The sequence below is a fragment of the Tauraco erythrolophus genome, chromosome 2 (genome assembly GCF_009769465.1).
Source record: "Tauraco erythrolophus isolate bTauEry1 chromosome 2, bTauEry1.pri, whole genome shotgun sequence".
Lineage (NCBI taxonomy): Eukaryota > Metazoa > Chordata > Aves > Musophagiformes > Musophagidae > Tauraco > Tauraco erythrolophus.
The window spans coordinates 115,326,045-115,353,485 of record NC_141466.1 but is presented as its reverse complement, the minus strand read 5'-3'; the positions used below and the strand labels follow the sequence as shown (position 1 = coordinate 115,353,485).

At 40.6% G+C, this 27,441-nt stretch overlaps 1 protein-coding gene across 1 annotated transcript in view; it reads right to left on the bottom strand.

The window, feature by feature from the left end:
• The window catches only part of MSH2 (mutS homolog 2), a 63,442-nt gene that overhangs the window by 8,069 nt on the left and 27,932 nt on the right, over positions 1 to 27,441 (bottom strand). The window contains 8 exon segments of the mRNA XM_086630058.1: positions 1,659 to 1,906; positions 2,298 to 2,502; positions 4,044 to 4,289; positions 6,130 to 6,227; positions 11,401 to 11,551; positions 12,606 to 12,729; positions 20,909 to 21,018; positions 26,195 to 26,394. Coding sequence (XP_086486184.1) covers positions 1,659 to 1,906; positions 2,298 to 2,502; positions 4,044 to 4,289; positions 6,130 to 6,227; positions 11,401 to 11,551; positions 12,606 to 12,729; positions 20,909 to 21,018; positions 26,195 to 26,394 — 1,382 coding nt within the window.

Below are 27,441 nucleotides of genomic sequence, written 5' to 3'. Positions count from 1 at the left end.
ACAGAGAGCACCCACCAACCACGGTCCCGGGCAAAAGAGGCTTTTTCTTAATGCAAAACTATTTATTAACAGCTACCTAGAAGAGAAAAGCACACAAAAACGGTTACTAGAGAGAATAACAAGAAAACAAGGCCAGGTCTTAAAAACAACACCACCCCCCCACACTTTGCTTCTTCTTCCCGGCTCTACCTCCTCCCCCCAGCGGGCGCAGGGGGGCAGGGAATGGGGGAGTGCAGGTCAGTTCATTCCAAGTTGTTACTGCTGCTTCTCTTAAAGGAGCAGGAGTCCTTACACCATTGTCCCTTGATCCAGTGGATCCCCTACTCACGGCGAAGGCTGTGAATCCTGCCCGCTGGGGGGCAAATCCTTACCCCATCGGATTTGCCCCAAGTGCAGGCTTTACCAGTCCTGGGCTTTTAAGGAGCTGTAGCCACTCACTCTGGCGTGGGTCATCAACAAACTTTAAATGTGCTCCGGTGTGGGTCGTCATGCCGACCTTAAATGCGTCTCCATAGAAACTTTAAATGCGTAAATGCGTAAAATGCGTAAAATGCGTAAAAGTGTCTCTACCTGTGCCCATGATTCAGAACAGTCTCAGGCTTAGGCATCTCTTTCCGACGTGGGTCATCCACGGGCTGCGAGTGGGTTTCCGCTTGCTCCACCGAGGACTGTTTGTAAAGGGGCTGCTGCCAAGGGGGACTCAGCCGCGGCACACGTTGTTCCGTTCCATCTTCACTGACCTCTTAGCTGTGTGGCCGTTTCTCTTAGATTTCAGTCCTGTCTGGGTGAACTCGGCCCGGTGGGCGCCCCGGCAGCGGGGCTCTCCCCGAGTTCCCCAAGCGGCTCCGCCGCCGCCATCCTCGACGGAGCGGGGCGGGCCCGGCCCGGCCCAGGCCGCCGGCCCGGCCGGGAGCCGGGAGCGGGGGCCGTGCCCCCCTCTCCCCTCTCCTCGCTCCTGGGCACAGGCACACACCTTTCCGGTTCCTTTGTCCGACGTAAATAGGGCAATTCGCAGAGGCGCCGATTGGCTCAAGCCCCGAGGGGGACGGGAGTCCGGTCTGATGGGCAGCTTGTGCCACCCGGACCTCCCCCCCCACTTCAAACCATAACACCTTATTACAATGAAATAGACATTATTAAAAACTGTCAGGACGTAAGAGTTGCACTCACTTCTTTTAAAAGAATGATTCAAGGAACACACGTCTCTATCTGATTTACCAAAACTAACCTTCTTCCAAAAGGAAAACTAAAACTGAAACAGCAGCAGGTTAAAATGGCTGATTTGGGAAAACAGAAAATAGTTGTTTGGAATCCTCCTTTTTTTTTTAAAAAAAAAAAAAAAGGAAAGAAAGAAAAAAAGAGGGGCGGGGAGAGAGGCAGGGGAGAGAGAAATAATGAGCTCAAAAGCATTGACTTGAGTGGCAGAAATAACCTAGAAGTCTTAACAAAAGGCCATCAACATCACCAACTATGTTCCGATATGGACAGAGCTGCTGCCATACACATTCTCTATGGACAGAGAAGAACATACCTATTATAAACCTTAAGCCTGGAGTACGACACATGAAATACCTTTTTATGTTTCTTCCATTAATGTTTCTTCCTCTGTCAGTGCAAAAAAAAGTATATACCCTGTTCACCACCATTTACAGTCTTACCTTCCTTGACACGATAAAGCATCGTCAGTGTTTCATCACTGGTCAGAGCAGTAACATGCAGGTTATTTACTGTCGGCACTTGGTCAGCAAGAGCTGTCAGTTCATGAAAATGTGTGGCAAACATACAGAAAGCACAGATTTTGCTAGCGATGTATTCTGAAATAGCCCACGCCAAGCCAAAGCCATCGTAGGTGGAAGTTCCTCTTCCCAGCTCATCAATGATTATCAGGGAGTTTTCAGATGCCGTCCTAAAAACACAAGAACATTTTATAGAGTTTGAGAACAGCATGAACTCTGGACATTGACGTACCAAAAGTTATGTTGTGGAGGCATGGCATAAAAAGAGGCAAAAGACCTTTCCTATATACCTACCAACATATGAATAAAGTGCACACACAGCCTCGCACAGATAATTTCAAATTAATTTCTTCGTCCCATTTACACTTTGGCCTCCTGGTAGCAGCTCTATATGACCACTGAAATAAATAGAAGGCTACTTCAAGAACTTACAAGTCTGCTAAAAAAACTTGAGATCCTTCACTGAGAGCCTACATAAAAGGAAATCTCAAACGCACTTACTTCAAGCACTTTCTTTTCCATCAATCCCAACCAACAAAATCAAATAAACACAGGACTCACCTAAGGATTGAAGCAGTTTCTAACATTTCAGCCATGAAAGTAGACACGCCTTTCAGCTGACTGTCTCCAGCTCCCACCCGAGCCAGGATGCAATCCACAATGCTTATTTCTGCAGAGTCACACGGTACAAAACACCCGATTTGGGCCATAAGAACGATCACCCCTGTCTGTCGGATGTACGTTGACTTTCCCCCCATGTTAGGGCCTGAAGAAGAAGTTTTGCAAATGGATTAAAACACCATCATCTTTTACAATTCAACAGTTCTTTTCAAGGCGAACAGACTCTAAATTAAAACAAAGAACGTTTAACTTATTACTCTCTTGCCAAGAAAGAGTAGCAGACTTGCCTAACAGGTGCAACAAGTAGCTCCACTACTACTAAGACTCGCTTTTATGTCTTACTGAACGCTGCTTTTTCAAAAGAAAGGTGATCAGAGGGCGTTAGTGGCTTCCTAAGTTTTGGGACTTATCAGAAGTATAAGCAGCCATTGAAAACACAAGTCCTTACCTAAAATTAATAAACTTTAAGTTAAAAGTCATCACTATTGCTGCTTAAGAACGAAAACAATTTGCTTTCAACTTAACAATTATAATTTGCCTATAAAAATGAAATAGCTTAGTTACAGATCGGGTACAAGCTAATGGGTGATTAAAATTACAATCTAAAGCGATTCTGAATCAGTAAAAATAGATATTAAGAAGTTAATTTTAACTGAAATACAAATTAAATAAAAAGTGTTTTCCAGAAAACTGATCATTAAAACCAATTTTTTGTTTTTGCTAACCAGAAAAACAAGCGTATTACCATGTATTTATTCAGATTTTTAGTTTTTCTTCTTGATTATGTTAGAAGTGTTCATTAATCATTCTCTAATTTCAGATCTTTGCTACTCAGAATGTATGTCAAGGACATCTGGATGGAAATTTAAATTCAATTAAATGTATAAACACTAAAAATGTTTTCCTGTGTAGCAAAATTATCGTAATTACACCAAAGAATAGGAGGAAAAAAGGGTACAGTCATTAAAACATGTTTTGCATTTAAAATTTACTTTAATACTAAACAAAGAAAACATTAACAAAGAGGCTGCTTAAAACCTCGCCTACAGAGGGTGCTTCTGTGGCTACAGTACAATTGATGCCTAGTGGAATTTTCCAAAACACTTAAGCAGGTTCAGGTTCTTCAGCTCCTGAGGTTGCCTGGCTTGTGGAGTTACATTCATTAACGCAAAGTATACATATATTAAGGAAGGACTAATTTCTTATTTCCTACTGTCCTAGCAGCCTCTTTCTTCTTCCCAAATGACTATTTCTAAATAGTCGTTCTCCAAATAGTGCACTATAACTACCATCATAACATCTAATTCCATGACTATTAGTTTAGAACATGAGAAATAGGCCTGCATGTGCATAAGCATGTAGAACATCCACTATCAAAGGGAATATTTCACAACAACATTGTGGACACTTCTTTTTTTTACTATAATAAACAACAATACCTTACAAATACCCTCCCTTCTTTTCAAGAGCTAAATCTTATCCCCCATACAGAAAGATGAATAACTGGCTAGCTGCTCACCATTTGTTGATTACAGAAATTGTTCTGATTATAGGGTTGTTGGTTTGTTTGCTTTTGGTTTTGTTTTTTGGTGTTGTGGGGTTTTTTTTAAAAGACATCATTATTGGAAATACTCAAGACATTTAAAACGTAAATAACAAATGAAAACAGATAACAGAAACGTTTACCAGTAATAATGTGGAACATCTGCTTGCCCTTCTCGAACATAATGTCATTGGGGATGAAGGCCACCTCATCTTGCACTTCGATGCAAGGATGCCTGGCACCTTTCAGCACAATCCTTCCTTGTCCCTTTTCCAGAATGACAGGACGGACATACGGCACTGGTGCTCCGTTTGACACATGCGCAAAACTGACAATTGCATCTAATTGAGCTATCACATCATTCATCGTCTGTATTGGTTCTGCATAACCTGTTTTTTTATTGGAGAGATATAAATTCAACAGTTAGAATTTTTTTTGTTCTTGCTGAAAAGGTATCTTAAAGCCTATACTGAGCCCATGAAATTAATTCACCTGCATTAAAAGTCAATTTTGTTCAAGACAGCAGTCACCTTCTGTGAGAGTCTAAGACATAATCCTAAAGTTTCCATGCTTTGTCTACAAAGGGGACTTCTTCAGACTAGGATGATTGTTTCACCTTAACATTAGACAACAACAAACAGCTTATCTTAGTACAGGAAGGCCAATGCTCACCATGGCAAGATGGCTGGAAATCCAGTAAGTTTCCTTCCTCAATAAGACACTGCATTTTGGTGCTCTCGCAAGCAAAGACAACAGAGACACAGCACTGACAATTCAGACACAGTAACCATTTATGTTTATGTGAATGACAGTATGGAGAGGTCTGTAAGACACAGCACCTGTGATACCAGGCAACTAGACTAGATGGCCTGGGATCCTCAGTACCAGTTGTTAAGTTGTGGTGGGTTTTTTTCAGTGAAAAGGATGAGGGTCAGCAGTCTACAGAGGTAAACCATCTAACACCTGCAAATGGGATCCATGTGTCAGAAAAGGTGAGCAGTGACCTGTAGAAAGAGTCCTACCTGTACAAAGCACGTTTACTGTTCTTACATCATCTCTTTAACTGGCTAGGTATAGATCATTAAGAGCACCTTCTGTTACTTTCATTCAAGAAGCACACATAATCCAGTCTTTTTCATTAAATTGCATCCACTTGGGAAGAAAAATGCTTTTTAAATATACATATACACTTCTAAGTCTATGACTGCACACCACAGAAGCTTTAAGCAGCAGCAAAATACTTTCTTAAAAATACTAGGTATTTGTAGATGACATATTGAAGCCAATCCCACTATGTAATACCCGATTATCTTTCCACATAAATATATAAACCTTAGTATGCTACACACAAAAAACACCCCTTGAAAATTACCAAGATGCAAAAAATAAAATCTAATAAGCTACTGATTTTGCAATATACTGGCAAACTCCTTATCATGACAACAGGTTAAAGCTTATGAAGATTTCCACCGTAACTTAATACACAGTCAAATACATTAATACATCAGCTTAAAAAGTGCTTTTTTTAATCTTTAATACATTTATTCGTAGCTTAATATTCATTAGTGCTTTCACTTTCCACTTCTCTCTTTCAAAGAACTAAGGTTTGTTCTGCTGGAACGAGTGCCTTTGGGAGAGGCAATATTTACAGAATTCTCCAGTCCAAATTTCCTGATGTCTCTTCTGCTTTTAGTGAAGGACAGTAAAGAGTACCCTGTAAGGAGGCAATCTTGGAGCAAAATATATGGAAGTTAATTAGGAAAACAGTAATTTTTTATTGTACCATGTAAGCGATGACTAACTTGATCTTATACTGCATATCAGCATTCTTTCTTCGCCATCCTTCTCGGGCCTCAGGTCCCACTCCCTCAGTTCTCTGTTGTCCTTTACCTGCCTTCTGCTTTGTCTGCCGTTTGGGTGGAGATGCCCACAGCCAGGGAGGCAGGTGGAGAACAGATGTGGACTCTATGGGCATATTTTTCTCCCTTTTATGGGATTAGCATTTACATGCATCCCATCATTGCACATATGTAGCAATGCCAGGAATGAGTCTATATCACAGGAGGCAACATATTTCAAACTTTTAACAACTGTCTGAACGCCAAATCTCATTTTTCACACTAATTCTTTGGGGAACATTACGGTTCTTCTCTATAGAAGGATCCACAAATAACTGCAAGTCCTCCCAGCATTCCAGACTTTGATACACATCAAGATTGACATATTCACCTGAAGCAATGTTAATGATTTCCTTAACAATTGCATCCTGAGCCTCTTCATACTCTTCTCTGTTCTTTATATATTCATCATTGACGGAGCTCAGTTTGCTGTGAACAAAACCACAATATTTTAGAAGCTGTGATGTTCTGTCTTCATTGCTGCAATGTCAAACTTCTGGCCCCTTCACCTGAGTCAAAGCCAGCTGTTCCCACCTGTTTTAACAGCAACATTCAGCACACGAACCACAAAGCAACAAATCTACAATTCACCCACACCAGGAGATCAGTAAGATTAATTCCAAGTTGAATATCACCCACAAGGGCCAAACCAGGAATTCTAGCATCTCTAAACATACCATTCTTAAAAATCTAACAGTAGCTGTTTGTTGTAGACACGCTATGTGATAAGGACTTGCTCTTAAAGCTGAATTTCTGGCCATTTTGCAACAAGATGTGGCATGCTATAGAACTGGCAGAGGAGAGTTGCTGCTAAGCAACTGTGTAATTAGCCCGGAGTCCTAAAACAGACTTATCAGAGTTGAAGGCATTGACCTCTTTCATTTAGTAAAAACCTCAGTGAACCACTGTCACTAAGAACAGGTTCTAGTCTTCAAAATGAGGTAAGCTGAAATCAAGAGAGAGTGTTTATTCTTCTCAAGCTTATCTCCAAACACAGAGCAGAGTCTGCAGGACTGAATATGAAACACACCCAAGTAGTGCACCCACACTAAAAGCAGAGGTCATCCTTGTGCTTCATCTACAGAAGCAACTGTAACTTAACTAAGCACAAAGAAGTCTGTTTTATTAGTGATCCGCAGGCTTCTTCCCTAAGGGAAAGTAACAGATGACACTTACAGTAGAGGTTCCAAGAACCATCTTCTCACTTACAGAAAAGCCTAACTTCATCATTACATTTAGATACATAACATATTTAGAACAAAAAAAAAAAAAAAGCTGTTTTAAATTTCAGGGATGTTTTGAAAAAATATCCTCTCAGTAGATGTTAAAATAAAATGCAATTAAGGTTTACACTTTGTTCATTTAAGTAAATTTGTGTGAAATACACCGACATATTGGTTGGCATGAACCAATATGTTTGCCCTCCTTTCAAAGCTGAAGATTTATTACTTATGAAAGTGAGTGATTAACAGAAACAGTCACTATTAATAATAGCACTGGCTTTAAACCAACTTTGCCTTGTAGGCAGTGCTCCTCATACACGTCTGTCAATCAAGATCTCTCTCAACAAACTCACTTCTCTGATGCTAACTCCAGCAGGAACTGTTACCCATAAAACAACCGCAGTATGGTTTGTCTGAAACAGACTGTATGATGTATTAATCTCTGCTATTTTTACCCTTCTGTACATAAGACATGCAGGAGACTTAAATCATAGAATGGTTAGGGCTGGAAAGGACCTTCAAAGGTCATCTAGTCCAACCCCCCTGCAAGGAATAGGGATATCTCCAACTAGATCAGGTTGCTCAGGGCCTCATCCAACCTGGCCTTGAACGTCTCCAGGGATGGAGCATCCACCACCTCTCTGGGCAACCTGTTCCAGTGTTCTACAACTCTCATGGTAAAAAATTTTTTCCTAATATCCAACCTGAATCTACCTCCCTCTATTTTAAAACCATTAGCCCTTGTCCTATCACAACAGGCCCTCCTGAACAGCCTCTCCCCATCTTTCCTGTAGGCCCCCTTGAGGTACTGGAAGACCGCTATAAGGTCACCCCGGAGCCTCCTCTTCTCCAGGCTGAACAGCCCCAACTCTTTCAGCCTGTCCTCATAGGAAAGGTGCTCCAGCCCTCTTATCATCTTCGTGGCCCTCCTCTGGACCCTCTCCAACTGGTCCATGTCCTTCTTATGTTGGGGGCTCCAGAACTGGACGCAGTACTCCACGTGAGGTCTCACAAGGGCAGAGTAGAGGGGGAGAATCACCTCTCTCGACCTGCTGGCCACGCTCCTCTTGATGCAGCCCAGGATGCGGTTGGCCTTCTGGGCCGCAAGAGCACATTGCCGGCTCATATTGAGCTTCTCATCCACCAGTACTCCCAAGTCTTTCTCCTCAGGGCTGCTCTTGATCCATTCACCACCCAGTCTGTATTTGTGCCTGGGATTGCCACGACCCAGATGTAGGACCTTGCATTTGGCCTGGTTGAACTTCATGAGGTTGACACGGGCCCACCTCTCCAGCCTGTCGAGGTCCCTCTGGATGGCATCCCTCCCTTCCAGCGTGTCGACAGCACCACACAGCTTGGTGTCATCAGAGAACTTGCTGAGGGTGCACTCCATGCCACTGTCCACGTCACCAACAAAGATGTTGAAGAGGGCCGGGCCCAACACGGACCCCTGAGGGACACCACTCGTGACCGGTCTCCACTTGGACATTGAGCCGTTGACCACTACTCTCTGAGTGCGGCCATTGAGCCAATTCCTTATCCACCGAGTGGTCCATCCATCAAACCCATGCCTCTCTAGTTTAGAGAGAAGAATGTCGTGCGGGACAGTGTCAAAAGCTTTGCACAAGTCCAGGTAGATGATATCCATTGGTCGACCCTTGTCCACCGATGCTGTCACCCCATCATAAAAGGCCACCAAGTTGGTCAGGCACGATCTGCCTTTGGTGAAGCCATGTTGGCTGTCACCTACCACCTCCTTGCTCTCCATGTGCCTTAGCATGGTTCCCAGGAGAATCTGCTCCATGACCTTGCCAGGCACAGAGGTGAGGCTGACCGGCCTGTAATTGCCCGGGTCCTCCTTGTTCCCCTTTTTAAATATGGGGGTTATGTTCCCTCTCTTCCCTTCTCTTCTTAAAGACTAGTTTTCTCCTGGACCTGCCACTGACAGGCAAGGAGAAACTTGTCAGAAGGCTGAAGTCGAATTAGTGGCTGATTATTAGCAAAATTCCATAGCATCATATAATAGTTTAGGTTGGAAGAGACCTTGAAGATCATCGAGTTCAACCATTAAGCTGTAGTGACAGGATAAGGGGCAATGCCTTTAAACTGAAAGGGCAGATTTAGATTAGATATAAGGAAGAAATTTTTCACTCAGAGGATGGTGAGGCACTGGAACAATTTGCCCAGAGAAGCTGTAGATGCCCCATCCCTAGAAGTGTTCAAGGCCAGGTTGGATGAGGCTTTGGGCAACCTGGTGTAGTGGAAGGTTTCCCTGCCTGTGGCGGGGGGGTTGGAACTAGATGATCTTTGAGGTCCCTTCCAACCCTAACCATTCTATGATTCTATGATTAACCTAGCTCTGCCAAGTCCACCACTAAACCATGTCCCTAAGCACCACATCTACATGCCTTTTAAATACCTCCAGGCATGGTGACTCAACCACTTCCATAGGCAGTCTGTTCCAAGGCTTGACAACCCTTTCCATGACAAAATTTTTTCTTAATATCCAATCTAAACCTCCCGTGGTGCAACTTGAGGCCATTTCCTCTCGTCCTATCGCTTGTTACTTGAGAGAAGAGACCAACACCCAGCTCGCTACAGCCTCCTTTCAGGTAGTTGTGGAGAGTGTAAGACCTCCCTTGAGCCTCCTTTTCTCCAGGATAAACAACCCCAGTTCCCTCAGCCACTCCTCATAAGACTTGTGCTCTAGACCCTTTGCCAGCTTCTTTCTGGTGAAGGGTCTAGAGGGTTGATTTCTTAGGGTTGACACTAGGGCTGATACTATTTATGCCTTGATTAACAACTTGAATGATGGGATTGAATGCACTCTCAGCAAGGCTTTGAACAATATTACATTAAGGGGAGTTGTCAGCATGCTGGAGGACAGGGTTGCCATTCATTGGGCTATCCACAGACTAGAGAACTAGGTGGACAACAATTTCAACACAGGCAAATGCAAAGTCCTGAGCCTGGGATGAAACGACTCCATGCAACAGTAGAGACAGGGGTCAAAAATGGCTATAAAACAGCTATTCATAAAAGAGCTGGGAGACACAGTGGACAAGAAGCTCAACATGAGCCAGCAGTGTGCCCCTGAGGCAGAGAAAGCCAAGCACATACTGACTGCACTAGCCAGAGCGTAGCCAGCATGTCAAAGGAAGAGATTCTTCCCCTCTATTCAGCACTTGTGAGGCCACATCTGCAGCGCTGTCTCCAGTTTTGTCTTCCCAGTGTGAGGGACACATTGAACCTGGCGCAGATGGCCACCCACAAAGATTTGGCGCTGGAGCACACAGCACACAAGGACAGACTCAGAGAGATGTCTATTCAGGATGAGAGCATCTGAAATCAGCCTGAAGATGAGAGGCACCAGACTCTTCTTGGAGGTGCACAGCAAAAGAATGAGATACTAAAAACCCAAGCTTCTGCAAGTAAAATTGTCACTAGATTTGATTAGGAAAGTTTTCACAAGGAGTGGTTCAGCCCTGGAACTTGTGCTCACAGGTTGTGAAGGATGCTTGGAGGATGGATACCGGGACAAGGCCCTGAGCTACCTCGTCTAACTTTGAGATAGGTGATTTCCAAGGTGGCTCTGCTTTGAGTGAGGCGTTAAGACCAGTTAGTATCAAGAGATTGCCTTCAACCTAAGTTATTAAATGATTCTGCATATGCAACTTTCTACTTTGCTTGCTCTGTGTAAAAAATAACAAAGTGCAGAAAGAGAGACATCTGATGACCAAGGTAGTCCTTGCTCTTCTAAAACGCTGCAGAAGAGCTAAAAATTCAACAAAAAGCATACACTTTTTGCATGGCTGATCTGTGACAGAACTACTGTCCAGACAAGGTGACACTGAAACAGCATCAATACAATCAGCCCAAATATTAAAATTTTTAAATAGCTTAATCTATAGAGCTACAGAATGAAAGCCAAATACATAGGACTAACAGAAATTACAGGATAATTTGTAACAAAAAAATAGGTGATCACCAACAAAACTGTTGCATGTCATATTTGGTGATAAACACACATAGGTCTTTTCCTATTGCAGCTTGTGAAAGTGTCTGTATAAACACTCATGGTGAATGCAATTATGCTACTAAGTGCAGCTAAAACAGAGAAATTAGCCCAAGTCAAAGAACCAAAAATAGCTAACAGGTGGCAAAGTAAATGAGGAATGCAGCTTTTAACAGAAACTGTATGACTACTTCCGCCCTCATGCCTGTCTTGCTCAATATCTCAAATCTGTGAGCCAATTAAAAAGGCAAAAATTCAGCCATTCAAGATGTAGGGAAACCAGTTTATCGGCATAACTATAAAGAAAGGAACAATTTTGTTTCTTTCACAAAAGGCTTGAAAAACTACCATGATGATCTCATACCTGTTAGTAAATTTCACACCATTCTTCTGTGTATCAACTATTCCATATTTTGAATTGTTACGGAGAACTTTTTCTTCCTTGCAAGTTATTCGAAAGTGATGTCCAAACTGGGAATTTGTCTCCAGTTTGATACTTTTGCCAGCTTCCAAACCTTTTAGGTGAAAAGAAAGAAAAAAGAAAACCATTGTATTATCAAAAATCCCGCAGCTTGTGCTATTTCTTACTAATTTGTAACGATGTAGACTCTCTTAGACACGTTATTCAGCATACTTGCTTTGGTTCTGTACAGGTATGAGAAATACTCAGACCTAACAAAAGTTTACTGATTCATTCTCTGCTCTTACTTTGACATGCTCTCAAACTGCATACTCAAAACAGGTTCATGATTATTGTATTGCTACATATTCTCCAAAATGTGAAAAATGTTCACAGCACACTGTGAGGACATTCTACATCACTACTGCAAGTACAGCATCTGTAGTCTTGTGATCCTTTTACTAACATATACTTCTGCTGGTGAGATTTCTCATTCCATCCCTACAAAATCTTTTATTTCTTTTTCATCCAGGTATTGTGTTTAAGCTAAAAAATCAAGACTTAAAAACATGCAAGCTCTTAAAGGTCTAATCTAAAATAACTATGGTGTTGCCAATTTTCCTTGCCATATTTGCATCAAAAATTGATTTTTATTGTTTTTAAGTTGCTCTTTGAATGCCTGATTCATCAGCTGCACATAGAATTTTTTGCATAGGATAATCAATTCTTTAAATGTCTCATTTGCTTACGTATTACATTTTGCAAAGAACTTCAGAAGAAAACTAGCATGTCCTGAATGCACTGGGGAAAAAAAAAAAACAACTTTCAATACATGCCCCCAAAGGATGTAGAATAGAACTAGGCTTAGCCAAGAGTTAGATGAGCTACGGTTCTACAAATAAATTCTGCAGTATCTTGCAACATACATGATGATTTCTGAAATATGCTGGAACACCATCCTTAAAGAAAAAACAAAAAAAAACCCCGCCAAGTTATAAACAAAAAAAATCACTCAGTTTTCAACAGATTGTAGTGTGCCAACTAAAGTGAACCAAAACTAATATCAGAATAATACAAACATCCCTTAACTCTTCTATATCAGTTTTCATCACTGGATCTGAAAATATTTTACAAATGAGGTATGAATCACAGGTAGTTTCATACCCTACCTAGTTCTTTGGCTGCACTCCTTAAAAAGGACTGCATTTTTTCTTCCAGTTCATTCATCTTCTCTCTTAATTCTGTCAAATTAGGATCAAAAGAAGCCTTAACAAGAAATTCGTGATTCTCCACCTAGAGAAAAATAGTAAGAAAAAATTCATATGAACATAGGCAATTAAAAAAAAAACACCTCCCTGATCATACAGTGAAAATTAATTTATTTAATCATTTATCCAATTTAATTTTGATATATATAATTTTGTAATGCAATGCTGTTTGCGATAATTGGTGTCTGATTAAACTACAAAACAAATACCTCTCAAACACTTGTTTTCTCAAATAATATACTTTATACAAGCAAAATATACCAATTTAACAGACTCCTCTACTTTGAAAAGGAGTTGTCTGCATATTTATTTGCATATAAATAACTGAGCAGTAAGCAGGAAAAAAAGAGAAGTCAGAGGAAATGAAATTGTTATGTACATAATCGGTTCGCTAGCCTGGATTTATGCAGCTAATCAAGACAGTGTAAAAGCATGGGGCGCTTCAAAACAAGAAGTCCTTAGAAACACAAATTTCTGAAACAGTAAATCCTGCCCAAAACACGCTCAAGAGGTTACGGAAGGAGCCTACATAGTATCACCAAAAATCCTATCCAATTTCAACCCAGGTATTTTGAGTTGAAAAGCATACACATTTCCTTCCATGCTACGTTTTCAGAGGCACGGATGAAGTAAGTTGTATTTGATCATCTTCTCTCTCTTCGCCACTTCGACTGCCAGGCATGTGTTTCTGATGACCCTACAAGCCTCGAGTTTAATTTGCAAGCACAATTTGTAACTGCTAAATAAAAGAAACATGATTTATAACGTACAATCTTTTACAATCAACTAAACATTAGCACTGTTTTCCGACATGGAAACTAAGCACTAGATTTCATATTAGTAATATATTTCATCTAATTAAGTTCAAAAAAACCCAAACCAAATCAACTCTTTCATGAAGCTTCCTCTAGTTGGAAATTATCTGCAAAGTTGTACGCAAAGCAGCTGTAAATACTGTGCAAAACACACCGAAACAAAATGGTGGTTTACATTCAATTTGATGTTTACCCACAAACTATTTTAGCAAGAGAAGGAAGGAGAAGAGGAAAGGGAGGTCCACAGTTCCTTTACTCCTTCTCAGACAATAAAAGTATCACTCTAGAAAGCACTGAGCAACAGCAACCATAACCGCAAGAACCACCACATACATCTTTTTCTACTAAGCACAAGAAGCACTTGAAATATGCAGTGCATCAAAACAATTTTAAAAACATTAGACTGAAGACTGCCAGGTTTTGCAGCAACTGGGAACAAAGATCTGGGAACGCAATCTGGAGATGAAAGTCACAGGGCTTATACATTTTTAATTTGCAATGGGGGGACAAGTACATTATCATATGAAGAAACTGCACATCACGCTCTGTATTCAAACGATTGCGACTTCATTCTGAGAATGATCTTCTCCCAGCAGATAATTTAATCTTCCATAGAAGTTCCATCAAAGAAAACTGAACCGTTGGTCCTTATTTTCTCCATGCGATTACCAGCACTGTAAGGCATTACACTCAGCCTGATGTTTTGGTTCCAGTTGTGTTGTGTGCAAAGACACTGCAGTGGCAAAGTTCTCCAGTTGCTTAACCAGAGATGTGGACTCCATAAAATAATGTATTATGAGATTTTAGAAGACCATCTTGAAACTTGGAGGCATTAGGAAAGGGGTATGAACAAATTCATTCCCTGTTACGTCCCTGTTGACAGCCCTGCTCCCCTTAATTCTGCAAAAAGAACAGCATTGAACGTTTATGGCAGAGCATACAGCAGAGAAACCCATTCCTGGTTTTGTAGGGCAGATCCTGGATCTGAAACAGAAACTGGAAAGGCTGGGATGCAAACGCCACGTACGTCAGCCCTTGTCACGACTGGCTTCACGAGACAATCAAGGTTCACAATCAAGTGCAAAGTAATTTTGTTTCACGGCTTTGAAGAATTATTTGAAGCCTGGAACAAACTGCAGAAATCCCACAAACTCAGGAGAAGGAAGATAACATTCCCGAGGACCGATAACGTTCCAGCAGCCCCAGCAGGCACCCAGTCTGGCTCTCGGTTCCAACCTTCACCCAGGCTGCCACATCAGAGACGCTGACCAGAACCAAAGCCGTGTCCTGCACTTCCACCCTTCAGGGCCTCCTCGCTGCAGACAAGCTTTCATCTCACTGCAAGCAAAGACCCATACATGGCTAGAGCTTATAATGTGTAAAAAAAAAAACGTTAGTGCCTCACTCACTGCTCAGTCCAGCAGTCACGGGGATGGAGTTAGTTTTTATGCGCTTGTTGCTAACTCCATTACAGCTCCAACAGATCTGTGATGACAAATGAACTCAGAGGCTGCTAGTGTGCAAGAAATAAATCTTAAACTGCTATGAAGTTTCAGGACAGGAGCATTAAAGTAAAATTACTTCAGCTTCCATTTACATTAGTCTGGGTTAGGAACTGTAGCAGCTAAGAACTGGTTCACAGCAGACCAGGCACTCCAGTCCCAGGGTAAGTGCCCAGTGGCTTTTCCAGTTGGAGATACCAAGTCTTTAGGACATCTAGCAGACTGTATCCCGTTAGCTCAGCCTGAAAATCTGAATCTAAAAGTGTGTAAGATCCAGTTTTAAAGACAGCTTCTAATATATTGCAGTACCCACCCCAAATAGTACAGGGCAGCTCTTTCCTCATTCAGGCTTCATGAAGTAACCCTCAGCAGGTGACAAGCAGAAATTCTCCATCTGACCACACTCTCCAAGTGAGATTCAAGTGTGATCAAGTGAATAGAAAACATTTTAAAGTAAAATCAAAAGTTCAGCTAAACCGCTAAGGAAGTAAAACGATTATGGTTTACTAAAAATGTTAAAAACCAGTGTTACTGATTAATATACAAAAACATCAGGCACTCACAAACTATATTACCCTCTAACTTTCTTCTCAAGCCGTGCTCTTCCTACAGCAGTATCTCAGCTATAATTAGGTAAGTCACTTAATGCAAACTTTTGCTTTTCTCTTTCGCAGCCCTCAGTGTGAACGTGGCCAACAATCTGGCAGAACAAGTGTTAACAGGAACGCTGAACACCACATACTTGAGTTCTTGGTGCTTTGTACTTAATGAAGCCGACATCAGTTATGGCCCAAGAAAGGCTACACCTCACCAGAAAAACTGAGACAATACCAGTGAACCCAACTCACTGCCTTCTGATCTCCCCAAAAGAAGAATGAAAATACTCGTCATCATTGTGGCATTTCATTGATATATTGGTTGCTGAAATGCACTGAACTCTAAATTACAGCTCAGTACTGCATTAAATACAAATGTTTAATTTGCCTCAGAGTTTAAGGAACGCAGACACGTGCAACAGACTGGTCTGAACACTCTTGCTACCACCTTCGCTCCAAATGTAACGTTTTACTGGCAAGAGTCATGCAAAGGGTTTTAATGAAAGCAAATCCCTTAACGCAATATGGATAAGACGTAGCTAGACATTCCCTTTCGTTCTACTGAACACGCTGCATTTTTTTCGTGTAAATTGTTGCTCAGGAGCTACTCTGAAATGAATGTTCAAAGTATAAAATACTTAATGCACTAAGTAGCAGACTAACATCCCAGCACTAACAACACTTTGATACCCGAGTATGTTTACTTACATGAAATAAGACCCAAGTGAGTCACATTTCCAAGGGGTGCTCAAATGAATGAGGTGACAGCAAATCATTTGCAGACTCTGGGACTGTGTTGAGCTAGCTAGCTAATCTGAAAAACAAGTCCTTCTGTAAAGGGCTGTGCTCTTTAATACTCAAATCAAAATACTATATACTGAAAGTACTAACAAACTTTGAAGTCACCCTGACTTGAGGAGGAGGTTGGAGTAGACAGTTTTTCGAAGGCCCCTCATGATTCTGTGAAAGACAGGAATGGAAGCGACAGTTTCTCAACTTTTATTACAGCTAGGTAAATGAATAACCACATCCCACACTTTTTGAACTCAGATGTTTCTTCTTATATTAGAATGGATTATTGACATAATTTAGTTGCTATGACAACCTGTCCTTCAATCACACTCAAAACAGAGCTGCGTGTTTTGTTTGAACTCCCTAAAGATCTAAAAGGAATTTCAAGTCAAAGTTCAAGTTTTAACATTCATACGGAGAAGGTTTATTCTTCCAGTAAAACCAGTATCGATTTATCTATAGCCATTTTCCAGTACCTTGAAGGGAAAAAAAAAACCAAATCCAACACACTGGATTCTATGAGACTTGATTAAAAATAACTGACTTGCTATTCTGTTTAGAAGGAAAACAAAACATTTTTGAAGTAGAAGCTGAAAAGAAATTTGAAGAGCTGGACTATGAAGGGTGAAGGCTTAGAACAGCTGTTAAAGAAAACAGTCCAAGGGACGGCATCAACAGATGGTCTGTAACTAGTATAAAGCTATAAATTTCTTCCATCAGCATATATCGCAAATTACAGCAACATGTCAATCAAACAGTCTTTACTTAAAACAGTAAACCACAGTTGATGAATGCGTACACAACACAAAGGGATGAAAAGCGGTGCTTCTACCTTTGGAGAAAAATATCCATGTTCAAAATTTTAAAACCACAGCAGTTTTGATTCAAAAGTCCAACACCTTGCCCTTACTACCATGCCTGGCACATAGTTAGGAACATTTCATATTTCTACAGTCAGCTGAGATTGACACTTACGACAATCCTACAAGCCTCCCAATTTTTCCAAAATGACTGAAACATCTTATTGAGAAAGGAGCTGAGTTCTGTCCAGGGGCGGATCCGGAGCAAGTTGAGAGCTTGTGGGTGCGAATTAACGGACAATCTGGAATGTGCAATACCATTATTGGTGTCTATTACAGACCACCGGATCAGGATGAGGAGGTTGATGAGGCCTTCTACAGGCAGCTGACAGCAGTCTTGCAAATGCAGGCCCTGGTTGTCATGGGGGACTTCAACTACCCTGACATCTGCTGGAAGGCCTACTCAGCCAGCCATCCACAGTCCAGGAGGTTCCTTCAGTGCATTGATGGTAACTTCCTGATGCAAATGGTGGATGAGCCTACTAGGAGAGGAGTGCTGCTGGATCTTATTCTCACTAATAAGGAGGGTCTGGTTGAAGCGCTGAAGGTCGAGAGTAGGCTTGGTTGTAGTGACCATGAAACGGATGGTCAGGATCTCATGTGGCAGGAAGAGAATACCTAGCAGAACTAGGACCCTGGACTTCAGTAGGGCCAACTTTGATCTTTTCAAACAATTGCTAGGAGAAATCCCATGGGACGGAGTAGTAGAAGGTAAAGGGGCCCAAGATAGTTGGTTAGCCTTCAAGGACCTCTTCTTCCAAGCTCAAGACCGGTGCATCCCAACAGGTAGGAAGTCAAGAAAGGGCACCAGGAGACCTGCATGGTTAAATGGAGAACTGTTGGGCAAACTCAAGTGGAAAAAGAGAGTGTACAGGTCATGGAAGGAGGGGCAGGCCACCTGGGAGGAATATAGGCCTGCTGTCAGAGGATGTAGGGAGGCAACTAGGAAAGCTAAGACCTCCTCGGAATTAAACCTTGCAAGAAAGGTCAAGGACAACAGAAAGGGCTTCTTCAAATACATTGCAGATCAAACTAACACTAGAGGCAATGTAGGCCCACTGGTGAATGAGGAGGGTGCTCTGGTGACAGAAGATAAGAAGGCAGAGTCACTGAATGCCTTCTTTGCCTCAGTCTATACTGCTGGAGGCTATCCTGATGAACCCCAGAACCCTGAGGCTCCTGAGAAAGTCAGGATAGAGGAGTCATCTACCCTGGTTGATAAGGACTTGGTTAGGGACCAGTTAAGCAACCTGGCCATCCATAAATCCATGGGTCCTGATGGGATGCACCCGTGGGCGCTGACGGAGCTGGCGGATGTCACTGCCAGGCCACTCGCCATCATCTTTGTTAAATCGTGGGGAACAGGAGAGGTGCCTGAGGACTGGAGGAAAGCAAATGTCACTCTGGTCTTCAGAAAGGGCAAGAAGGACGACCCAGGTAACTATAGACCGGTCAGCCTCACCTCCATCCCTGGACAGATAATGGAACAAATTATCCTTGGTGCTGTCTCTAGGCATATCAAGGATAAGAGGGTCATTAGGGGCAATCAACATGGCTTCACTAAGGGGAAGTTGTGCTTGACAAACCTGATAGCCTTTGATGAGGACATCACCCAGTGGGTGGATGATGGTAGAGCAGTGGATGTGGTCTATCTTGACTTCAGTAAAGCATTTGACACAGTCTCCCACGGCATCCTCACAGCTAAACTGAGGAAGTGAGGTCTGGATGATTGGATAGTGAGGTGGACTGTGAACTGGCTGAAGGATAGAAGCCAGAGAGTAGTGGTCAATGGGACAGAGTCCAGTTCCAGTGGAGTCCCTCAAGGGTCGGTCCTGGGACCTGTATTGTTCAACATATTCATCAATGACTTGGATGAGGGAATAGAGTGCATGGTCAGCAAGTTTGCTGATGACACTAAACTGGGAGGAGTGGCTGACACACCTGAAGGCTGTACTGCCATTCAGAGAGACCTGGACAGGCTGGAGTTGAGAGGGGAGAAATTTAATCAAATACAACAAGGGCAGTGTAGAGTCTTGCATCTGGGTAAGAACAACCCCATGTACCAGTACAAGTTGGGGACTGAACTGTTGGGGAACAGCACAGGAGAAAAGGACCTGGGGGTCCTGGTGGACAGCAGGATGACCATGAGCCAGCAATGTGCCCTTGTGGCCAAGAAGGCCAATGGCATCCTTGAGTGTATTAGAAGGGGTGTGGTTACTAGGTTGAGAGGGGTTCTCCTCCTCCTCTACTGTGCCCTGGTGAGGCCGCATCTGGAATATTGTGTCTGGTTCTGGGCCCCTCAGTTTAAGAAGGACAAGGAACTGCTTGAGAGAGTCCAGCACAGGGCCACAAAGATAATTAAGGGAGTGGAGCATCTCCCTTATGAGGAAAGGCTGAAGGAGCTGGGTCTCTTTAGCTTGAAGAAGAGGAGAATGAGGGGGACCTCATTAATGTTTATAAATATGTAAAGGGTGACTGCCATGAGGATGGAGCCAGGCTCTTCTCAGTGGCACACAATGATAGGACAAGGGGAAATGGATATAAGCTGGAACATAGGAGGTTCCACTTAAACATGAGGAAGAACTTCTTCCCAGTAAGGGTAACAGAACAGTGGAAAAGGCTGCCCAGAGAGGTTGTGGAGTCTCCTTCTCTAGAGATGTTCAAAACCCGCCTGGACGTGTTCTTGTGTGATCTGATCTAGGTGGTCCTGCTCCGGCAGGGGGATTGGACTAGATGATCCTTTGAGGCCCCTTCCAATCCCTAACATTCTGTGATTCTGTGAACATTAAATACGTTTCTAACCAAACACGGACATTTCAAAATGTGTCTCACCAATTCCCTAACAAATATAACAGGGAAAAATATGTACAAAACTCACTAAAAACCCTGGCGTTGTTTCACACCCAGTTAAGCAACGTTCATGTTTGTGCCTGTGTCCTAAGTGTTCAACGTCAAACAACGATAGATCAGTCATTTATACATATCCATTCTTCTTTACGCTACAGATTTAAGGAACAGGAATGTTCCTTCCAGCTTTCTTCGGTCAATTTTTCCTCTGAAAAAAAGGCCAGTTTTCCCTTGCAAGCATCGTCCTATTATCAGTAATATTTTATAAGCAAGTCTACGTGCAAGGCTAAGATAATTAAAGCAGCTTTCTCTCTAGTGGGAAACGTCTTTACATCGGAAAGTAAAGTCAATCTTTATACCTGAGTCAATCATTTTTCAGAAAGGCAAATTGTTAGTTATGAAAACCAAACGGAATCAAGTCTAATAAATTTTACAGAAGCAGAGAAATAGGTAATAAACATATTCTGGCTACATTCTAGATTTGAGACGTAACAGAAAAGTGACAAAATAACTTCCTCAATTTTAATACAGATGAAGTTTTTAGAAAATAGTTTCAGGTCCACAGCATCCATGTATCCAAAGCATTTTTCATTGGATATATAATTTCAGACAGGAGTGAACACCTTCTTGATATTCAACTGCTATACTACTAACAGCCTTCATATATATATTCCACAGCTACACTAACTACTTAATACAGATGATTAAATTTACTGAGTGTAGAGCAGATCGTAAAGTTCAATAAGAAAGTTTAATTGCTAAGTAAACCCCCTCCCACACACCAGCCCATACCTTATCCATGTCCAATGTTGTTTCTATCATCTCCAAAAACTTTGAGAAGTCAGAATAGATATCATTAAGAGGTGTTATAAACACTGCCAACAACAACATCTGGTGAGCTCCTGTTAAGAACAAACAAGAAAAATTATCATTCACAAAACCCATAACTTTACCAAATTCACTTATGCAAGATAAACAGCACAACTATATAACTGGTTAATTTTTATTAAGATTGGTTATGATTATTTCAGACACATGCATATCTTTTTCTAAAATTAGCATTATCCAATTTATATTTGGATTAAGCTTATACCTATTCTGTCACCTTTGCTCATATCTGGTGGTATTAATTCCCTTCTACTATGAGTAAAACTACAGACAAACAACAGTTTGAAAGCAAACCTGCTGTCTGAACATTACCTATTCTTGCACATAAAAAGCTGAAATGGCTTTAGTAAAAAGTGTATTCTACAGCAACCAATTTTAAAGATACAAAGCAGAAGTCTCATCATCCACACTCAGAGTTTCTAATTTTTCTTAATTCAAAATTACCAAAAATTGGGAATATTTGGTAGGTTACAATATGGACATAAATAAAAGTTGAGGTGTATATTTTTTGGTTTTGTCTTCCTTAAAAAAAGATCATCTTCTTTAACCAGATCTTTATAGTCACTGATCTTTCCACTAGACAGGAAGTCACCAAAATTAAATTAGTCTTTTCCAACGTATTTTGTTAGCACAGATAATCTGCAGCACCAAGTATAACTGCACAGCACGCATACTGGTTGGATGTCCAGAGAACACTGTAAGCATTGAATGCCAAATGCCGTTCACAGTTAACTCAGCATGCACAGATAGTGCCAATTTTGAGGAAGAAGTATTTTGTTCAGGCCTACGAATAAGCACCTCTCCAGCAGCCAGCTGTGAAAACATCCTGTCAGCAAACAAATGTTTACATCTTTGCAGCCACTTCAAGTTATGATTTAATCGCAGAAAGTTCAGCTTTATTGACTATACGATTTACACAAAAAGAATCCAACAGGATGAGTTTATAGTCATTGGATTATGTACAGAAATACAACATTTGCCTCTGATGTTTACAGGCAAGGCTTTGCACATTAACAAAGAAATACAGAATCAAGTTCTGGCTGTTCCAGCGCCTCCCAATTTCTTACCAGACAAGGGAAAAAGTCCTAATCTTTCCTAAGAAAAATTTCCGTACAAATTTATAAGTCACACAGTGGGGACATGATTACCCAAGGGAATCTCTCTTCTCTCTCAGCACTGAAACTCAAGTAGAAAGAAAAAGATTGGTTTGTTTCCTTTTCCTCCTGCGCCTTTCTGCTTCTCCACTCCCTCAAGCTTTTCAAGTTAAAGCTCTTAACTGATTAGTATCTATTAATAGAGAAAAAAATTATGTTGTTGAGAGATTATTGAACTTGTAAAAATGGAGTCTTCTGCTGACTGAAAATCTTCAAAACTTAGATCTGAAATAAAATACAGCTTTCATTTTATTCCAAATCTCTTGCTCTCTGTCACATCTTTTTTTTTTTCCCCTCCTGTAAGACACAGCTAAACTAGCCTAGAAAACAAAAGGAGGCAGCAAAGAAGGAAGAGAGTGACGAGCAAGAAAAGAAGCTTCATGTCCATTCTTCGGCATGGACTTAGCAGTTCCCAGTGCACCAGCTGACAGAGTGCATGGCACACACAATGACATGACCTTTGGTACTCTCGAATTAATGAAAAATGATTGCGCTTGAACTTCAAGTAGCAATTACAATTTCTTTTCTTGAAAGGAGTAAGTAGGAAAGTTTCATGATACCATTTAATTATTTAAGTTTGAAGAGTACATCTTCAGACACTGTAGGAAGATGTCACATCCAAAAAGTAGAAAAATATTAATTTATTCAATGAATAAAATACTAATTTATTTACATATATTTATTATATGGTTCAAACTGATACATTGCCAAATTGATTTACTTTCAATCCAACTTCATATTCAGTATCCAACACTTGAAGGAAATAAAACAGTGGAGTCAGTGAACAATGAGGATTTATAAAAGTTGCATGCATATGCTCTTCTTAAAAGCATCACACTTGGCATTAAGAGAAGCTGAGCAAGAAACACCATTGAAAAATTCTCAATTAAACTCCAAGTTGTCTTGTACCTGCATTCACAAACTCATATAAAAGATGGTAAAAAACCCCACTTTTACACCTACTCAACATTACTAGCATGTAGGCTTGAGAGAAAGAATAATAGACTTATGCACCATCAAAAGCAGATATGCATATTGATCACAAAGCCTATCCGCTCTGAGATACAGTTTTTAATTTAAACCACAACTTACTTACTGAAGTGCAGATAACTGTTTATTACATGCAGTAAAGACTTTATTATAAATATGGTTTAAAACATTGTATAGAAATTAAGATCAAGCACTAATTTTCAAACTTGAATTATTTATATAGCTGGTTTGACAGCAAACAGAAATACGAAAACTGACACTATTCTATCAAGGGAAAACAGACGAATCTCAATGACTAAATGCACTTAAACCAGCCATTTTGATGGTACAAAAGGTCTTAGGAAAAAGGATGAGGAGAGAACAAGGAGCAAAACAGAAACCGGGATAAAACATCGTATGGATCTACTAAAGGCGGATCGTACCTGTATAGCCCAAAGTCTATCTGAGAGAACTGCCTAAGACCAAGGGAAATCTGTAGACCTAATCTGAGCTCTTAAAGAGCTTTAAAAGCATTCAGTGCAGTGTCACAAGGGATGCCAGGATGCAAGGTTCACAATTAATACAGTGATCAGAAGGCAGATAAAGAGGACATCATAGACTCGCAAAAGATGAATGAGCTGGAAGGACTTGTGCAATACAGTTCCTCCAGGGCTCATACATACAAGCATTTATCTTTTTAAGATGTGTGAATTAATGATATTAAGGCACAAAAGAAGGAAGAAGGCTGCTTATAAAATTCACTAATATATACAACGTGGAAGATATCAGTAGAGGAAATTAAAACAAAATAAATCAGGAACGTAACTAACTGACCTTGAAAACTAGGGTAATAGCAATCAAGTAAAATTCTACAGTGAGTAAGATGAAGTATTGATAGATAAATGGATTTCCACTATGAGTAGGAGAACAATCAGCTGGAAATAACAAAGGATGAGAAACAGCCAAGTTCAATCACAACATGGTTATAACACACCAGTGCAACAGTCATGGAAAGAACAGCACTGGAACATGCAATAAGAGGTATTTCCAAAAGCAGGAAGGGGGTATTCAAGCCGCTGTATAAAATACAGTAAAAATACAGCTGGAACCCAGCATACAATTCCTGTATCCTGCATATTTACAGGCTTAAAATAGAGTATCAGCCTGAGATGAGAAGGAAGATGCTTCAGCAGCTTCTTGAAGACAGACATCTTATAAGTACCTAGATTTTATGCCTCAGCAATTTGAGTAACGAACAACTGCTCTCTTTTGCCAGCAATAGCAAAATTATTTGAAGACTCAGAGTCCTTTCTCGTCTTATGTGGGTTTCTTATAGCTAAAAAATTAAAAAATCATCTTCACTTATTACCCCCCTCCTCAGCTTTCATCATCCATAAAAACAAGCACCTCAACAAAGCAATGCTTCATACTGAGGCAATCACTGCTGATCACTTCATGATGTAGTTGCTCTATCTCTCTATAGCCATTCACAAGAAAATAAAGCTCTGAAACTGGCAGATACTCAGAACTGTCAAAAATCTTTCTGACTTTCCATCTCTTAATGAGTTAAAAGATTTTGTACAGTCTTACACAGGAAAACAATCACATCCAGTCTGAACCAGTCACATACATTCAAAATTACCAGATCATTCTTGTACTTAAAACAAGAGCGCAGAAGTACAAAGAAAAATAAAAATAACACGTTTCACCTATTTTAAGTTACCTTAGATATACTGCTGATAAATGCCCTACTAAGGTTGGCTGATTCACGTGTAAAACAGCAAGAACCTTTTGCAGTCTATTAATTTTTCCATATGGTGAGCTTAGCAGTTTGCCTTACACAGCTTGCTCCTCAAAACTTCCAAAAAATTGAATTGTTTTCCTACACCAACATTACGACAGAAAAACTCTATTGATCCAAATGACAGCTAATAGGAAAAGAAGTTAAGATGGGAAGCAAGCATTTTGAACTAATATGTTAGTTTAAGATGCAAATCCAAGAGATCCATGCCAGGGCAAAACCAAGCAGAGGCTGTTTGGAAATGCCAAAGCAGATAATGCATGGCATAGCTCTTTAAAAAAAAAAAAGTTTTATCTGCCAATGTCTTCCCAGTTTTAGATGTTAACTGCTTCTGGAAATAACACAGCCAGCAATCAAAAATTAATTTATTTTAAGATTAATATTTTAGAAGATAAGTTTCATTACTTGAAGTCATGAAATTATAGTACAGAAAACTATAAGATACTGGGTAATATTACTGTCTACTCAAACACATAAAAGAAACTTTTGTAACTATACCATTTCAAAAATTATTTCTCTTTAAGGCTTTGGTGCTTGCTTTATGCAAAGAGATTTTCAAACAAATTAATGGGCTTCTACAAAAATATGCTTTCTGACAGGCAAAGAATGCTATTGCTGTATTGAAGCACTCCCGTTATGCTGACACTAATCTTATTCTACATTTTCTCTGTAACACACAGAAAAGAAAGAAATCGCAACCTTTGTATTTTCTAGACTTGCTTGTCATAGCATTGAGCTTCCTACAAATGAAGATCAGAAGAAACCCTGTCATGTTACTCTTATCAAATACAGGAACATTACTTTTGTTTTTAAAAAAAGCACTATTCAAATTATACAAATAATGCTTAAACTGTTTTTTTTGCATTTAATTACAAGCCAAAGGGCAAAGTGTCTTCAAAAGGAACACAACAATACTGTCTGAAGAGTTATCTTGTTTTTAAGATCGTAACACACACACACAGAGTTGGTCACAAATTCTTAGAGACAAGTCAATGTCAAAGATTACCAGACCATCACTCAACAGTTCAAGTATTTCAGCTATGTACTAACTGGAACATTTTTTCATTTAAAGATTTGGCTACGTTTATTTTTAAGTATCTGATCGGTATTTCAGAATTTCAGCTCATTTCAAATTCAGATGTCTTTAAAGTTTATTTCTGTAACAAAATTACACAGGAAAAGAAGTAATCTTTGATAGCCTACAGACTATTTCTTTGCCTCATCAACATAGTATAAAACATTGAAATTAGACAGGAGTAGCATTACCTTCATGTTTTTCTAGTGCTTGTACAACATTAGGCAGTTGATTAATAGCCTGATACATTCGGTAACAGTCCTGTAAGTTTGCTGCTTGCCTCTGAAATTTCTTTGCCAGTCGGTTAAGATCTGGAAAGCGACGTAAGAGATCTTCTTGAAGGCACTGACGTAGTTCTGGATCCACCACAAAAGCTTCAACCAAATTCAACCTAAATAAGAAGTTCATAACAATGTTTAGCATATTATGGTCTATAACTCTTATGTCACTAATTAGAATGAAAACATTTATCTGGCAGTTTCTATCCAGCCTTTCTCTATGGCTGTATCCATTGGCCAGCTTTCCTGCTAGAAGAACAAACTAAACTTGGACAACACATGAGCTGAGGCAGCAAGGATATTTAGCCTATGCCACACTTCTGTAGTTTTTTAACAGTCTAGGTATCTAATGAACAGCATTAGAATGAAACTGTTTCAAGTGCAAATGCCAACTGTTCTGCCCATGTTCTGTAGGTACGTTGAAGCTCAGAATCTACTTTAAGATTAATCCTTTCCCTGCACCACAAAAACAGTCATCCAGCAGTCTATGAAAGAACAGATATCAAATAGGAAAAACCCACAGTTGCAAAAAAAAAAAAACACAACAAAAAAACAACAAACACCTCTTGGCAGAGTTTAGCTGCCTGTGGTCAAAGCCAACATTGACACTGTGCAGCTGTGCAACCCTGGATCACAGATTCAGAATGTTTGAGTTGCAAGGCACATCTAGACATTGACTACTCCAATCCCTTTGCTCCAAGTAGAGTCAGCTACAGGCAGCTGCCCAGGACTCCATCCAGTCACATTTTGGGTATCTCCAAGGATGGCCCCAGTATCAATCCCTGGGATACACCACTAGTTACTAGCCTCCAGCTGGACTTCATGCCCCAGATCACGATCCTTTGAGCCTAGCAGTCCAGCTAGTTTTCAGTCCACCACATTGTCTTCTTATCTAGTCCATACTTCATCAGATGTAATGGGAGATAGTGGCAAAAGCCTGCTGAAGTCAAGATAAACAATATTCACTGCTCTACGCATATCCAACAACCTACTCGATTTATTACAGAAGGCTATCAGGCTGGTCAGGCATGATTTTCCCTTCGTAAATCCGTGTCAACTACTTCCAATCACCATCCTGTCCTCGGTACATTTAGCAATGCTTTACAGAATTATTTGCTCAATCACCTTCCCAAGCATGAAGATGACGCTGACCAACCTGT